Source organism: Eptatretus burgeri, chromosome 3 (genome assembly GCF_056783735.1).
Source record: "Eptatretus burgeri isolate ZD-2024b chromosome 3, Ebu_testis_v1, whole genome shotgun sequence".
Classification (NCBI taxonomy): Eukaryota; Metazoa; Chordata; class Myxini; order Myxiniformes; family Myxinidae; genus Eptatretus; species Eptatretus burgeri.
In genome coordinates this window covers 76,534,449-76,552,619 of record NC_140963.1, presented here as the reverse complement: position 1 = coordinate 76,552,619, position 18,171 = coordinate 76,534,449, and the positions used below count along the sequence as shown (strand labels likewise).

Sequence of the window (18,171 nt, the reverse complement as noted above, 5' to 3'; positions counted from 1 at the left end):
CGGACGTAGTGCAGCATGTTGACATCCTCTTGCTGATGTCCAGATGGCTTCACTGGCAAATACGCCCTGCTCAAGGTGTCAGCCAAGTACATTTCTTTGCCTGGCCTGTATTGAATATCCACCTCGTATGGCTGCATCTGCAGCATCCTCTGCAAGTGTTTTGGAGCTCGAGCTAAATCCTTCTTGACAATAATTTCTAACTGTCTGCGATCTGTGTGCACTCTCACCTTCCGGCCATAAGTATACGAGTGGAACTTCTCGAGCACGAACTATACGGCCAAAAGTTCTTTCTCAATTTGCGCATATCTAGTTTCTACATCAGACATGACCCTACTGGCAAACGCAACTGGCTGACCATGTTGGAGTAGCGCAGCACCAAGTCCGATGTCAGAGGCATCTGTTTGAAGGGTGAGCTCAGTCTGTGGGCAATAGTAACGTAGTACGGGCTGTGCGGTGATGAGTCGCTTGATCTCAGAAAGTGCATTTTCATAGACTTCTGTCCAGTGCCAGACAATAACTCTCTGAGTTAGTTGTCTTAGTATAGAGGCTGGCAGAGGTCACTTAGCTTTGGCAGAAACTTGCTGAAGTACACAACAAATCTGAGGAAGCGACTACTGCTGGGACGTCCATCGGCATAGGCATCTCCACTACCGCTTGCACTTTCTGAGGGTCTAGCTTCACTCCCTTCTTCATAAGTAAATGCCCTAGATAGGAGACTTACTTGTGACTGATGCAGTTTCGTTTTCTCGGAGTTTAAACGCAATCCTTTCAGTCTGCACCACTCGAAAAACAGGATGAGCTTCCGATCATGGTCAGCTCATACTTCCTCATCCATTCTTCCTTCCTCGTACAACAACATGTCATCATGAACGTCTGCTATTATAGCTGGGTAGGCCCTCCAAGGCCTGATCAACATGCCTCCGGAATACTTCTGGTGCAGATTTAATTCCAGTGGTACCGACCGAATGGTGTATTGAATGTTGTCAGATAGGAACTTGGCTCCTCTAACTGCACATGCCAGCGACCTTTTTCATGTTGAATGTGCTGAAGATACGTGTGTTCTGCAAATCCGGCAGGATATCATCAGTTACCGCCATTGGGTAATGACTCCGCATGACAGCAGTGTTGAGGTGTTTCGGATCAATGCATATCCTCAATTTTCCTGTAGATGGTTTTATTACAGTTAACATACTGTTCACTCATGGGGTTGGCACTGTCACCAGTATGATGATCTCCAGCCCTCCAAAATGGCTGAGTTCTTCCTCGAGCCTGGAACGCAGTGCTACTGGAACTCTGTGTGGTGGATATACGACTGGTTTGACGCTGGGGTCAGTCTCGATATGATACTCCCCTTCCAGCAGTCCAGTGCCGGTGAAGATGTTGTTGCGGTTCTGCAAAACCGCATGCCTTTAAGGCAATGGCACCCAACATACAGTGATCCCCAGGCAGTTATTTTGTTAGTCTCCGTGCAGTTAGACCTTCCCATCATGTCTAGTGGGTTAACGGGACGAAGTGTGTTGCGTGGGTCTTTTCACTCGGTCTATTAACTATATATCTGTCTCCTATTCTGATTTGTAAACCAGCCCTTTCCTTTTAGCCATGGTACAAATCAAGCAAGCAACCACCTCTGTTTCACCTCTGTATCACCCCTTGTACTTCTGTATCACTACAATTTGACACTATACAGAGGAGTACTGCACAACTTGGGCTGCCCTCGGACCGTGCAAAGCGGGGCCGAGAAACCGACATTAATAGCTCGAGGGCATCTCGTCGGAGATGTTCCGGGTGAGCACACAGGATTGATATGACCCTCGTCCAGTCGGCAGAACATGGCAAGACAGGGGCGGCAAGGAGGGGTTGCGGGAAGGGCGATCCAGGAGTTTGGTACGGGGCCCTGGTGTGCATCTTGGCTCATGAGAAGGGACCCCATGGGTGGCAGGTGTGCATTGCTATTCAGCCTGCACTTGGAGCACGTCCAGGGCCGGGGTGTCAGCTCATCCCCTCCCGTTGAGTCAAGAGCTCTGGGCTGTGGTGAGCCGGATAGGCAAATGAGACCGTTTCCAGCCATGACAGCCTGGCAGGGCATGGCTAGGGCCGCTGTGGCCCAAATGAGGAGAGGGATTCAGGTCACAGTGCATCGCCTTCGGGTCGTCACCCCACCCTTCGCCAGGGGCTTATAAAAGGAGGAGCGCGGAGCCGCTCGCTCTCTGCTTCACCCTCTTCTTCTCTGCTCCTCTCGGCTCTGTGTTGGCTGCTACTCGTTGCCTCCGCCCTTTGCTGGCTCTTCACTCACGGTTGGTGTGCGACTGAGACGTGCTTATTCCTGAGGACCAGTGCAGAGTGGAAGTTGCCACGTACCCTGGCAAAGTGACTAAGCTGGAGATAACACGCCAATTCTCGAGGTAAGAACGCTTAAGCGGAGCATCCCACAGAGGTACACACTACACTAGCACACCTATACATGACTAGGTTAGGGATCTTTCACCTCACACATCTTCTCTCCTCTCTCTCTTTCCACCCCTCTATCTCGTCCCCTTTGGATGCATAAAAGAGCATCATGACTGACTCGCAATCCCATTTTTCTCTGGCACGACACCACACCGCCCATATTGCACTACACCACACCTCCCACTCCCACAGCTTAGATACCAGTATTTTTCCCTCCTACCTCTCCCTAAGCGTACTGGGTTGCATTGGTCTACCGACCGCACCAGGTATTGCGAGGCCTTTTTTCCTCACCTGCTATCTTTCTTTCTGGCTATCTAATCTTCCTTGGGGTTGTGTTTGTGTGTGTGTGTGTGTGTGTGTGTGTGTGTGTGTGTGTGTGTGTGTGTGTGTGTGTGTGTGTGTGTGTGATGGCACCTGTCGTAGCATAAATTAAGATTGTTGAAGTTCTAACAAGATAAGTCTGCTCTGTGACTGCTTTTGTAAATTGCTTGCCTTTTGCCGCACCCCACAAATTCCTTGCTATCCCCTGCTGTACATACGAATAAACCCAATTCACTGTGCCACATACGTTTTCCTCGCTTCATAGTAAATAAATGCTTTGAAAGGAAATGTTCCCAGCTCGTTTTCACCTTTTCCTTCATTGGCCAGCATGGTTCGTATTCCAGATTAGCTGGGACGTTATCCCCCAACAATCTGTTTTTCTAGCCGGTACGTCCTTGGCAGTTACGCTCGGCTGCATCTGATCCAGTAAGGTGTTCTGTTTTGAATAAGGCGAACCAAGGGCATGTCCCCCGGTAATTAAACCACGTGACCTTTCGGTAAACGGTATCAGACTGAGGACCCTGAGTCACGTGGTCGAGTTATTGGCGTTTACGGTCGATTCACGACCCGCCGTGTCACAAAGTTATTCGTGTGCGACGGCCTGCGATTCCGGAAAGTCTGGTGGGAACCCAAGGTAGCTTTCTCCCTCGTGGTATTCTCGCCCCCGACTCAAGGTCAGCAACAATATCACCATAGCATTCCATCACATTATCAAGTGTCAACGATTTGTTGGGAGGATTTGTTGCCAGTGCGCGAGCTTGGTGGCAGATATTTTCCTGTCGGATCTCAATTAGCTGGAGTTGCTGGGCTGTGTGGCTCCCCAGTATCGGTGTGCATTCCTGTTCCAGGATAACAAACTGAATATGATAGCGCTTGCCATTCCTGGGATTTATGAGTTGTATATGACAGCTGCCTTTTGGTTTAGCTTTCGTCTTGTTGAAGAACACCAGTGTCTGATCCGTTGGCTTGATTTGATAATCCAGACCCATGAGGTATTTCATTGACAGAACGTTACATGTTGCTCCACTGTCCAGTTGGAACCTGACGATCTTCCCATGCATGGTCATGTTCGCAAATATCTGTTTGGGATATGCTGTCTGCACTTTGTTGACATGCTCCATCGGACCCAAGGTTTCTGGAAGCAATGAGACAGTCAGGACATCCTCCTCGGGTTGCCTCTGCTGCACAACCAGCCTGCTCTCTGATTCTACAGAGCTGATAAATTGTGTACTCCCCTAGGGAGCTTCTCTCCACAATATCTGCATGACTTCTGGCATCACTGTGGTTATTTGCTGTTAGCCCGTTGTGGTTGCTGCTGTGTTTGACGTGCTTTATGTGGTCTGCATGCTCTGTGCTGCATGGCATGAATCAATGACTCCATTGGAGTCTCAATCTTTTGTACCCGCTGCTTTGAGAGTTCAGTGGCTCTGCATAGCTGGGAAGAGGAGATTGGGACCATACTCTGTACACAGCATTGGTGCTGCCTCAGCAGTCTCCTTGGCTCTTGGGCACAATCCTGGACGGGTCACCACTCCGACCTAGTATACCAGCATGCTGCCACTCATTTTGCCGACCTCGGAAGGATGACAGGCCGAGTTAACCCCACCTGGTATTAATTCAACAGCTGAGCGGGATTTGAACTCAGGACCCTAGGATCCAAAGCCTGCTCCCCTAACCATTAAGCCAACACCAGGCATGCATAGCTGGGGTCATCTTGGAAGGTCCAGATCAGCTTCCCTGAGCAGCCGTTCATGCTGTGCTCCATCTGCAATGCCACAAATTATCATATTACCATGATCCCAAAGCTGCACTGGTCACACCACTACATCGATGTGAAGGATGCTGCACCCATCAAGCATGCAGTACATTGCAAGGGGGGGGAACTGTGAGGATATGTCAGAAGACCTGGACAAAATGTTGGAGACCAAGGTTATCTCCCCTTCATGTAGTGGTGGACTTCCCCAGTGATGCTTCTGGAGAAGAAGGATGGAAACACGTGATTTTACATGGACCATTGCAAATCCGCATCACTGTGGTGGTGGGTGATGCTTCTCTAGTATTACTCTTCGGGGAAACCTTGGATTCACTGACACGGGTGCAGTTCTTCTTCATGCTCAACCTCGCACTTCAAGGTCAGCCAAATATTGCCTTTACGACACACCGTGGACTCTTTAAGATCAACATAATGCCATTTTGGTTGACTAATGCACCTGCCACATTCTAACGTCCCATGGAGTGAGTGTTAGCCTAGCTGCAATTGGAGGTATGTTAGTGTACCTGGGTGACATGAAAATTTTCAGTTGAACTGCATCAGCGCACTGCCAGTTGGTGCAGTTGATGCTCCACCGCCTCGTAGCAGCTGGATTATGCCCTCCAAGTACAAGCTCTTAAGGGACAAGTGGAGATTTTTGGGACATGTGGTGAGCAATGTGAGCATAGCCACCGACGAAAAAAATGTGTAAGCAGTGAATCATTAGCAAACTGCCCCCATAATGCCATGGAACTGTGGCAGTTTGTTGGCCGAGCCTCCTATTACCGGAGGTTGTGAAAAGCTTTGCAACCATTGCAAAATCAGCTGCATGAGCTGACAGGGAAACGAGTACCATTCATCTATTCTGAAGCATGCCAAAAAACTTTTGAGACCTTCAAGAAATGCTTGACAATCACGATAGTACTGGCTTTTCCACTGTTCAATGAGCAATTCATGATGAACACCAATGCCAACGGCACAGATTGGGAGTCAAGCTGGCTTGGAAAGATGAGAAAGGATAGGAGCAGGTAGTGGTGTATGTCAGCTGAGTGTTGAACATGGCGGAAAATAATTACAATGCCGAAAATCTGTCGCCTGGACAGACCATGTGGCCCTGCAGTCACTGCACAATTTTCAAAGACCCCACTGGACAGGTTCTACGATGTTTGGAAATTATGCAGGTATGCGTGCTCAAGGTGGACATCACCTGGGATAGGCTCATCAGAATGTGGATGCCCTGTCCAGAAAGGTACTGTGAGAAAATGGGGCTGAATCGTTGGTGGCCACCCTTGGACAGGAGGCCCCTCCAACTTGCACGTGGCCATTGGACCTGTCAGGCTATGAGCTATAAGAGGGCCTGGCCAGGGATTGGGTGCTGCAGAGCTATGGAAAGGCTTGCATGAGGAGATATGGGTTCCCCTGCATCCTTAAGCAAAGTTGACTGCTCAGCTATGAGTGGCTAGCAAAGCCATTAAGGTGAATTGCCAAGGTGAATGGTATGCTGAAGCTTTGTCAAACTTACTGCTGCTGAAGCTGTGCCTTAGAATGCTGAACGTGAGTTATGGATGACTCAATGGCCGGTGATTGTGCTAAACACCAGACCAATGGCTGCCTGAGTAAACAAGTGTTCTGGCCGTGGATGAACTAAGACATGCAGCGTTGGATTTACAGGTGCCCTGAATGCCTCCAGATGAAAGTTTCCCCAGTGTCGTCCAAGTGGGTACTACTGCAGCCCCTAAAAATAACGTATGACAAGTCTGCAGATGGCGATGGTTCACGAGCAATGTAAATGGTTCGCCTTTTTATTTTTTGATCTTCGAGGGGACGCCACGGGCAAACTGGCGTGAATCGGGAAAAACGTAAATGATGAAAGTTGTAGTACTTCAAGAGCACTACTTGCATACCAACTTTCATTGGAAACAGTTGAAAACCCCAGGAGCTCGATGCCCAATTTATTGATTTTTTTTGACATTTTCTAAGGTCGTGACCTTGTGACCTTGACCTTGGGACGAAAATGAAAAATCGAGCTCTGTGGGGCTATGCAGGTGCCATTGGGCTAACCAAATACCGAAACCCCTGCCAGATTCGACAAACCCCCAAGGAGAAGATGCAAATTGAAATCGGCTACCCCCTAAAAACACGTTTTTTGGGCGTGGCTCCGCCCATTCTCAGGAAAACACAACTAGATCATGAAATAAACCTCCCACCAAAATTTTATCAAGATCGGATCAAAACCCACGGAGCTATGCTCGGGACAGACAGACAGACACCCATAACGAATATAGTGGTCACTTACTGACTCGTGAACCAAAACTTCGTGGGTCCAGACATTGTGTGGCAACTACCAATCACTGTGGAGGGAGGGGTAATGACCAACTTGAAGGAGTGTGGGAGGGAGAACTGGTATATCTTGGTGGCTATGGTGGGGGAGAGGGCGGATTTAAGGCTTGAGTGTGGGGAGGGGATTGATGCCTTTGGGTCGAGAGGGGCAGGGTGAGGGGTTGGGGTTGGGGAGAGAGAGAGCAAAGATGAGACAGAGTTGGTAGTGGGAGGTTGAGGCTTTTTTTGCTGAGTTGTCAAAATTGCATGTGTGAGTTTATTCACAACAAAAATTTAATTGTGTGTGTGTGTGTGTGTGTGTGTATGTGTGTGTGTGTGTGTGTGTGTGTGTGTGTGTGTGTGTGTGTGTGTGTGTGTGTGTGTGTGTGTGTGTGTGTGTGTGTGTGTGTGTGTGTGTGTGTGTGTGTGTGTGTGTGTGAGTGTGTGTGTGTGTGTGTGTGTGAGTGTGTGTGTGTGTGTGTGTGTGTGAGTGTGTGTGTGTGTGTGTGTGTGTGAGTGTGAGTGTGTGTGTGAGTGTGTGAGTGTGAGTGTGTGTGTGTGTGTGAGTGTGTGTGTGTGACGTGAGTGAGTGTGTGTGTGAGTGTGTGTGTGTGTGACGTGAGTGTGTGTGTGTGTGTGTGAGTCTGTGTGTTTGTGTGAGTGTGTGTGTCCGTGAGTGTGTGTGTTTGTGTGTGCGAGTGTGAGTGTGTATGAGTGTGTGTGTGAGAGTGTGAGAGTGTGTGTGTGTCTGTGTGTGAGTGTGTGTGTGTGGGTGTGAGTGTGTGTGTGTGCGTGTTAGTGTGTGTGTGAGTGTGTGTGTGTGTGTGGTTGGGTGTTTGCGTGTGTGTGTGAGTGTGTGTGTGTGTGAGAGTGTGTGAGTGAGTGTGTGTGAGTGTGTGAGTGTGTGTGTGTACGAGTGTGTGTGTGTGTGAGTGTGTGAGTGTGTGAGTGTGTGTGTGCGTGTGTGTGCGTGCGTGTGTGTGTGTGTGTGTGTGAGTGTGTGTGTGTGTTTGACTGTTTTGGGGAGGGGGGGTACATGTAATCACCCTGTGGTTAATGTGCTATTGCATTCTCTGTGCGAGTATTCCTGCAGGATCGACCGAGATCGCCCGCAAGGAGGAGCTGTACACCTGCTATATGAAGCGCTCATTACAGGGGCCATGTCAAGAAAGACCTGCAGGTTTCACTGGGCTCTTTGTTACGTGGTGCAAAGTAAATAATCCCTCTTGAATTCTCGGTGTTCGGGTCCGTGATGTGGCTTAACACAGTTAAATAAATAAATAAATAAATAATGAATGAATGAATGAATGAAATCGGACGAATCGGTTCATTTAATTGTGGGAAATGGTTTCTCGTTTGTCACAAAGCAAAAGCTGAAGTGAATCGAGTCGGTGAGTCCGGCACTCCGGTTTTATCGCGGCCATGTGGATGTGACACCAGAGTCATGGGCGGATCGGCCCGTTTGCTCTTCCCCGATTCGCTCCCATGCCAACCAGGGCCGGCCCCTGTTCTCTCTTTTGCCCTCTTGGCATGCGGACAGCCCGGTTCGGTTCTGGATCTGACCGTTCCCGCTCACGTTCCCTCTGCCGCTCCGTGCTGCGGGGTGATTGAACATGGAATGCGGGTGAGTCTGACACACGCACAGAACGTGCTCCTTCTGCCTTTCCGATTGTCCTCCTGAAGGTGCGAGCCGTGTGATGCCCCGGCTGTGTGTGTGTGTGTGTGTGTGTGTGTGTGTGTGTGTGTGTGTGTGTGTGTGTGTGTGTGTGTGTGTGTGTGTGTGTGTGTGTGTGTGTGTGTGTGTGTGTGTGTGTGTGTGTGTGTGTGTGTCACGGCAGGTGGTTTCGCATCCTCGTGGTGCTGAGCGTGCTCCGGTCCCGGGACTGTCTCGCCCAGCCGCAAGGTGAGGCGCGTGCTGTGCGACCCCACTACCCCGTGTTGAACGTCAATCGTGCGAGACGGAAAACTCGCAGCGAGCGCGGCTTTCCTTGTTAATATTCGAGCACCAGGTGTACACGTGCTGTGATGAACCGGCACGACGGGCCAAAAGGTCTTTGGCTGTGTGCCCATTCGATACCTTGTAACATCTTCTAAGTTGGACAGGGAACGCGAAGCCACATTTTTCCGTTTTGTGCATTTGTGTAATGTGCTGTGTACCCATACTGTGTGTACTCATGTGCTATTTATATACTGCACCTGAAATATGCCGTGTGTAAATGCTGATTTACCATTTTTGTACTTTATTTTTACATGAGCACCATTCACCATTTAATAATTAATTTACACATCTTTATTTTTACATGAGCACCATTTACCATGTTATACTTCATTCACACATCTTTATTTTTACATGAGCACCATTCACCATTTAATAATTAATTTACACATCTTTATTTTTACATGAGCACCATTTACCATGTTATACTTCATTCACACATCTTTATTTTTACATGAGCACCATTCACCATTTTATAATTTATTTACACATCTTTATTTTTACATGAGCACCATTCACCATTTTATACTTCATTTACAAATCTTTATTTCCACATGAGCAAATTTCACCACTTTATACTTCATTTACACATCTTTATTTTTACATAAGCAAATTTTACAATTGTATGCTTCATTTACAAATCTTTATTTCCACATGAGCAAATTTTACCATTTTATACTTCATTCACACATCTTTATTTTTACATAAGCAAAATTTACCATTTTATACTTAATTTACACATCTTTATTGACACATACTCAAGATGTACCATGTTGTACTTCATTTACACATCTTTGTTGACAAACTCAAAATTTACCGTTTTATACTTCATTTACACATCCTTATTTTGACATAAGCAAATTTTACCATTTTATACTTCATTCACACATCTTTATTTTTACAAAAGCAAAATTTACCATTTTCACAAGGAAATTGCACAGGTGGAGGCCATTCAGCCCATCATGCCTGTGCCACATCAACACCACACCAATTTATCACCACAAGATCACAATAAGAAAATGCAATTTTTAAAAGTTTTTTAAAATTAAGTGTTTTTTTGGGGGGTTTAATTTAATTTATTTATTTTTCCTTCTTTTCAGGGGAGTGGACATGGACTTGGTTAAAAAATAAACACACACATCAACCACACAACACCCCTTGACAAGATCCCCACCAACAGCACTGAACACATGCACACAATCACCCATCATTGCTCAAACTATCTAAAAGTCCAACCAACATCCCAATACCCCTCTATCTCCAGCCTGTATCTCACTGAGCTGCGACAGCTCGTGACTCGTTGGAGACACAAAATTGCGATAAAATAGCGATAATTTTCACTTGGAATCACACTGAATTTATTTTTGCGTATGTCTCACGAATATCTCACATTTGCGTATGTCTCACGTCATTGAGAACAAATTGCGATATAATTACGAAACTCTCAGGGGTCCCAGGACAGATTATCATTTTTTCTCAAATCAGTCACAATTTAGTTTCATAGGTCGCCAATCCCTCACAAAGTTGTCTCACATTTGTCGCACCTTCTGACTCATGGAAACTAAATTGAGAAGGGTTCGAGACTGGTTCGAGACAACCGCGACGACTCTGCGACTATTTTGAAAGAAAATTTGTCGCACGAATTTTTTGAACATGTTCAAAATTCAAGTGACACCAGAGCGACGTCCTGCGACTCGCGCGAGGAAATTGAGAACCACCGCGAACGTTTCGAGACATTTTGGAGAATCCCGTTCGCATTTTGTCATGAGCTGTCGCAGCCCAGTGAGATACAGGCTTAACTTCCAGGTACCCATCTAATCCTAATTTAAACTTATCTACTGTTTCTGCTGATGCTACATTTCCAGGGAGACCATTCCATGCATTAACTACTCTCTTAGTAAAAGTCCCCTGCTTTACTACCGTCTTAACTCTCCCCTTCTTTACTCTCAGGCTATGGTCCCTGATCCTATCACTGTCCGTTCTGTTGAATAATTCATCTGCACTCAGTACATCTAACATCTCTATCATATCTCCTCATAACCACCATCTTTCTTGTGTATAAAGCCCTGTCTCCTTTAGCCGCTCCTCAGAGCTGAGTCTAGCGAGGCCCGGAATCAATCTAGTAGCCCTGCGCTGAACCCTCTCTATGGCATCTATGTCCTTCCCAAGGTGTGGTGACCAGAACTGCACACAATATTCTAGATGTGCCCTCACTAAATTCCTGTGTAATGTTAACATTTTATTTTTCCTTCTTTTGATTTAAAAATGATCCACCTCCTCAAACAGCCTAAAACCCCATTTGCTTTACCAAAAGCTGCCTGGCACTGTGCTGCCTGCTTACCTCCCGTATCTATTACCACCCCCAGATCCTTCTCCTGTGTGGCACGCTCCAAAATTACCCTTTCCATCCTGTAATCTCTATTTTCATTGTTCTTTCCCATCCCCAACACCTTACACTTGCTCAGGTTAAATTCCATCTGCCAATCTTTTGCCCAATCTATGCAAGTATCAATACTTTCCTGAATCTGATCACCACCTCCTCTGCTATCCACCTTACCTCCAAGCTTTTTGTCATCTGCAAATTTGGAGAGCCTACACTTCACCCCACTATCCAAATCGTTGATGTAAATAATGAATAGTAATGGTCCAAGTACTGATCATTGAGGTAACCCACGACTTACATCCTCCCACTCAGCTACTCTTTGCTTCCTATCACTGAGCCAGTTTGTAATCCAATTAGCTACCTGACCAGACACTCCACAAGCCCTCACCTTAGCTAACAACATCATATGTGGTGTCTTATCAAATGCCTTCTTAAAGTCAAGATATACTATGTCCACTGCCATTCCCTCATCCACCCAATCAGAAACTGCTTCATAGAACTTTGAAAGATTTGGTAAACAAGAAAAAGAGCAATCAGAGATTGCAGACCCTTGCCAGGACTTGTTTTGTGTGGCATTTGTGCACTGGTGTGTTACGTAATTAATAAGATGCATAATTAGAACTGCCACTTTTTAACTGCTGGCAGTGATGACCGGGTACCAAAACGTCTCGCTTTGCAACTCTGCTTTGATTGGACACCTGACCCTGACCCATGACGTTTTTCATTATTATTCAGTTGAATTCAGAATGGGATTAAAATCAATTCAATTAATATAAAATCAAATGGGAGACCAAATAGGAACAGTCCTGCATTGGAGTCATCAGAAAGAAACCGAACAAGCAAAAAGCAAAGATGAAGTCATCAGGAGGAACCTGGATAGGATTCGCATTTCAGCTGCTACTCCTCTACCTTCAAACCCATCAAGGCACAGCCAAGTGAGTCTTATTCAAAAAATAAATAAATAAAAAAGATCCCACATCAAAAAATTAAATCATTCTGGCTGCCAGACCATGTGCCTAATCAAGTTGAAATTTAAAACATTTATTCCCCATCACGACTAGATCATAATTGTTAAGCTTCACTTCGATTGATTAGGCGGTTCCAGAGAAAACTTTAATATTCTTCTTCAATCAAATATGGCTCCCAAACTATGTGACCTATCAATTATTCCTCAACAAACTTATACACCAAAGGCTTGGCGAACATTTGTGTGAAGTTTCCCCCTCGATCTGTCAAGCCGTTCTGCAGAAGAAGATTTTAATTGGTTTGAGGATAAATCCAATAAGGCTGCCCAACCATGTAACCTATGACATCATATGTTGAGAACCTTTTGTTCCTCATGGATAAGCAGTCATACGTGTAAAGTTTCACCTCGATCTGTTCAGCCACTTCAGAGAAGATGATTTTTGAATGTTAAATTATTTCTTTATTTTTAACAATATAGCTGCGAAATCACGTGACTGATGACATCACCATAAATTTTCCTGTGGACCATTTTATACTGAGATTACCCTCAAAAATTTTCATACTGATCAGATGGAGCATTCTACATTTGCAATTATGACTTCATAAAGAGGGCACATCTGACGTCATAAAAAAATCACACTTATTCCCCATGAGTAGTGCTTGCTCTGTGCCAAGTTTCAATTGTTTTCTTGGTGCGGTTTCAGAGATAGAGGTTCAAAGTTTTTCCATTTTTCCAACATGGCTGCCACACCACGTGACCTATGACAATTATGATTAAAACATTCTACATGAGTAGTCACATATTTGGTGAAACTTTCGTCTCAATCCAACAAGCGGTTGCAGAGAAAAACACAAACAAACAAACAAGCAGTCAGAGACTGGTACTTAAGAAATCGTCAACTTGACCTCTGACCTTGTCTAATAAAAGCTGTCTCGAGAGAAGGTAGTGACGCAGACCAGAAGTTTCTACGATGATTCTGTACCAAACCATCAAAAATCGAATGTTTTGGATGTTTGACCTCACTGTGACCTTGACCTTTCACCGATTTTGACCAAAATCTAATCAGCGCTAGCCACCACCCTCCTGAATCACGTGGTGTAATTTGACATTGGAAGCTTCTTCTGTTCTCGAGTTATCATTTTTTGGATGTTTGACCTCACTGTGACCTTGACCTCTGACCGATTTTGACCAAAATCTAATCAGCACTAGCCATCAGCCTCCTGAATCATGTGGTCTAATTTGACATTGGTAGCTTCTTCCGTTCTCGAGTTATCTGTACCAAACCATCAAAAATCGAATATTTGACCTCACCGTGAACTTGACCTTTGACCGATTTTGACCAAAATCTAATCTGCACTAGCCATCACCCTACTGAATCACGTGGTGTAATTTGAAATTGGTAGTTTCTTCCGTTCTCGAGTTATCGTGCCTACAAACAAACAAACAAACAAACAAGCAGTCATAGACTGATACTTACAAAATCGTCAACTTGACCACTGACTTAGTCTAATAAAAGCTGTCTCGAGAGAAGGTAGCGATGCAAACCAGAAGTTTCTAAGATGATTCTGTACCAAACCATCAAAAATCGAATGTTTTGGATGTTTGACCTCACTCTGACCTTGACCTTTGATCGATTTTGACCAAAATCTAATCAGCGCTCGCCACCACCCTCCAGAATCACGTGGTGTAATTTGACATTGGTAGCTTCTTCCGTTCTTGAGTTATCGTGCCTACAAACAAACAAACAAACAAACAAGCAGTCATAGACTGGTACTTACGAAATCGTCAACTTGACCTCTGACCTTGTCTAATAAAAGCTGTCTCTTTAGAAGGTAGCGACACAAACCAGAAGTTTCTACGATGATTCTGTACCAAACCATCAAAAATCGAATGTTTTGGATGTTTGACCTCACTGTGAACTTGACCTTCGACCGATTTTGACCAAAATCTAATCAGCACTAGCCATCACCCTCCTGAATCACGAGGTGTAATTTGACATTGGTAGCTTCTTCCGTTCTCGAGTTATCTCTACCAAACCATCAAAAATCGAATATTTGACCTCACCGTGACCTTGACCTTTGACCGATTTTGACCAAAATCTAATCAGCACTAGCCATCACCGTCCTGAATCACGTGGTGTAATTTGACATTGGTAGCATCTTCCATTCTCGAGTTATCGTGCCTACAACCAAACTAACAAACAAACAAACAAACAAACAGAAACGGAAGGCATCAATATACTTATGAAATCTTTAGATTTCGTAAGTAACAAACAGACCCAAATGCATTACCTTTTCCTTCGGTGAGGCTAACAAGACCTACCTTTGGTAAACCCATGCTGACTACCATTAATCACTTGGTATATATATATATATATATATATATATATATATATATATATATATATATATATATATATATATATATATATATATTTCTTCATCTTGTCCCAAATTAATGTCTCCAACACTTTCGCCGCAACTGAAGTCAAATTAACAGATCTATAGCTTCCCAATTCTTCTCTGGATCCTTCCTTAAATAGTGGTGTTACATTTGTTACTCTCCAATCCTCCAGTACCTGTCCTGACTCCAGTGGACTATTGAAAATATCCGTTAACATCTCGCTTACCTGCTCAGCCACCTCCATCAATACTCTCAGGTGCATATTATGTGGCCTTGGAGCATTATCTACCCTAATCTATATTTTATACTTCATTTGCACATCTTTATTTGTACATACTCCATATTTGCCATTTTACACTTCATTTACACATCTTTATTTGTACATACTCATGATTTACCATATTACACTTCATTTACACATCTTTATTTGTACATACTCAATATTTACCATTTTACACTTCATTTACACATCTTTATTTGTACATACTCAATATTTACCATTTTACACTTCATTTACACATCTTTATTTGAACATATTCATGATTTACCATTTTATACTTCATTTACACATCTTTATTTATACATACTCATGATTTACCATTTTATACTTCATTTACACATCCTCATTTATACAGACTCATGATTTACCATTTTATACTTCATTTACACATCCTCATGATGTACCATTTTACAATTCATTTACACATCTTTATTTGTACATGCTCATGATTTACCGTTTTATAATTCATTTACGCATCTTTATTTGTACATACTCAATATTTACCATTTTACACTTCATTTACACATTTTTATTTGTACATCCTCATGAGTTACCATTTTATAATTCATTTACACATCTTTATTTATACATACTCATGGTTTACCATTTTATAATTCATTTACACATCTTTATTTGTACATACTCAATATTTACCATTTAACACTTCATTTACACATCTTTATTTGTACATACTCAATATTTACCATTTTACACATCTTTATTTGTACATATTCATGATTTACCATTTTATACTTAATTTACAAATCTTTATTTACACATCCTCATGATGTACCATTTTATAATTCATTTACACATCTTTATTTATACATACTCATAATTTACCATTTTATAATTCATTTACACATCTTTATTTGTACATACTCAATATTTACCATTTTGCACTTCATTTACACATCTTTATTTGTACGTACTCAATATTTACCATTTTACACTTCATTTACACATCTTTATTTGTACATATTCATGATTTACCATGTTATACTTAATTTACACATCTTTATTTATACCTGCTCATGATTTACCATTTTATACTTCATTTACACATCCTCATTTGTACATACTGATGATTTACCACTTTATATTTCATTTACACATCTTTATTTGTACAGATTCATGATTTACCATTTTATACTTCATTTATGCCTCTTTATTTATACATCCTCATGATTTACCATTTTATACTTCATTGACACATCCTCATGATGTACCATTTCATACTTCCTTTACACATGCTCATTTATACATACTCATGATTTACCATTTTATACTTAATTTATGCATCTTTATTTATACATACTCATGATTTACCATTTTATACTTCATTGACACATCCTCATGATGTACCATTTCATTTTTCCTTTACACATGCTCATTTATACATACTCATGATTTACCATTTAATAATTCATTTACACATCCTCATTTATACATACTCATGATTTACCATTTTATACTTCATTTACACATCCTCATGATGTACCATTTTATACTTCCTTTACACATGCTCATTATATATAATTTTGTACTTAATTTACACATACTCATTTATACATACTCATGATTTATCATTTTATACTTCATTTACACATCCTCATGATGTACCATTTCATACTTCCTTTACACATGCTCATGATGTATCATTTTGTACTTCATTCACACATGCTCATTTACACATGTTTGAGAATTACCATTTTATACTTAATTTACACATTCTCAAAATTTGCCATTTGTACTTTATTTACACGTGCTTAATATTTACTATTTTATACTTCACCCATGCTCAAGATTTACTAATTTATACTTCATTTATGCATGCTCATTCACACATTCCCATTGTTCATATTTCCACCTCATTAACACATTTTTCTCAGTTAATTTAAGCCTCAAACTTCTTGCACCCTCATGTCCGTTGAATGGGATGGTAGAGCTCGTTTTTAAGAACCAGACCGTCGAGGTGTCCGTGCAAACACACAACCTCATTATGTGGTGACTCACCTGGGACTTTCTCTGGTTCCATTTGGGTTTTGGGGATTTTATTATTTTTTCCCCCAAAGTGTTGGATTCAGCTCCTAAGGTGCCCCCTGTACGTTCCGAAGCGGTTGAACATTCCCGGCCTGGGCCCTGATAATAACTTCAAAGTTCAAACACAAAGTTTGAGAATTTGCGGTGAGTTTGGAGAGTCCATACTTTGAATGTGCCCATCTCCCACTCCAACACACTCTGTTGGAATGGGCTCACCAAAAAAAAATTCAGAAGCAATCTTGAAAGATGCAAACACCACTTTTCAACCGATGTGTTTCCAACCATTTCAGAGGAGTCAATTGCAAATGGTGTGCAATTGCCCTACAATCTAATACCTGCTGCTATCTTTTTAGCCCTTCAGAACCCCAAGACACCCTAAAATCCCCCAAAGACCCTTTAAGGCCCTAAGTCCCTTTAAGACTCCTCATACCCCCTCACATGTGCAGGTACTTGCACTCCTTTATTTATTTTATGTTTGGAATTGGTCAATGCTTAGTTTTAACCAAATGAGTATGAGATAGTTCATAATCAGCTAACTTGCTGTAAAAAAAATAAAAAATTCTCCTGTTATTAAGAGTACACTTGTTTTGGATAACCATTGTGCATATTAACGAAAGGTAAACTAAGTTAAATGATAGTTACAAGTATGCACATGCGTGTTGGAGCAAAGGAAACACCGGAGCACAACCAGCCACCCAATTGTGATCTCGGAAACCTTTTAAAATAAATTGCCTTGACTTGGTGACATAATGGGTCGAGCGTCTTCCCTGAGTGTAGGTGATCAGTAATTCAAACCCAAACCATGGCCCAGTTGTACCAAAGACTGTAAACATGGCAAGTGCTTCATTCATAAAGGATAGAGCACAGACCCCCCCAAAAAATCACGTTGGCAAGCAGAGCACAATCTCCGGTGGGTCTCATGGCCTCCTTCTGCGCTGAAGCTCCTTATAACAGAACTCGTATTATTTTGCTCACCGAGAACTTGTTTTGGTTTCGCTTTGCTTTCCTGTGCCATAAGTGTGGGGTAAGAAGTGCACAACTTTCTCCAGTTTGGCAAAATTAGTCTCTTTAACTTAATGAGGTAAGCTTTTTACTGTTATTACTTACCTTCACCATGTTCATGTACAAGAAACTCACAAGTCTTCCCAACAGTGAACTCGCATTTTCCTTTTTTGTGGGAATGACTGAGGAATGACAGAGATTGTTTGGGGTGATGGTGAAGCACTTCAGTTCACCATGCTAAACATAGCCCTTACATTGC

At 43.0% G+C, this 18,171-nt stretch overlaps 1 protein-coding gene across 2 annotated transcripts in view; it reads left to right on the top strand.

Moving 5' to 3' along the window:
• Nucleotides 1-8,308: 8,308 nt before the first annotated feature.
• LOC147030213 (uncharacterized) overlaps nucleotides 8,309-18,171 on the top strand; it is a 296,012-nt gene continuing 286,149 nt past the window's right edge. The window contains exons 1-2 of one of the 2 annotated variants that reach the window (XM_085874046.1): nucleotides 8,309-8,462; nucleotides 8,677-8,741. In XM_085874046.1, the coding sequence (XP_085730172.1) occupies nucleotides 8,452-8,462; nucleotides 8,677-8,741 (76 nt within the window). In that variant the 5' untranslated portion in view covers nucleotides 8,309-8,451. The remainder of the gene's footprint in view (nucleotides 8,463-8,676; nucleotides 8,742-18,171) is intronic. The other variant, XM_085874047.1, reaches the window with a different exon arrangement.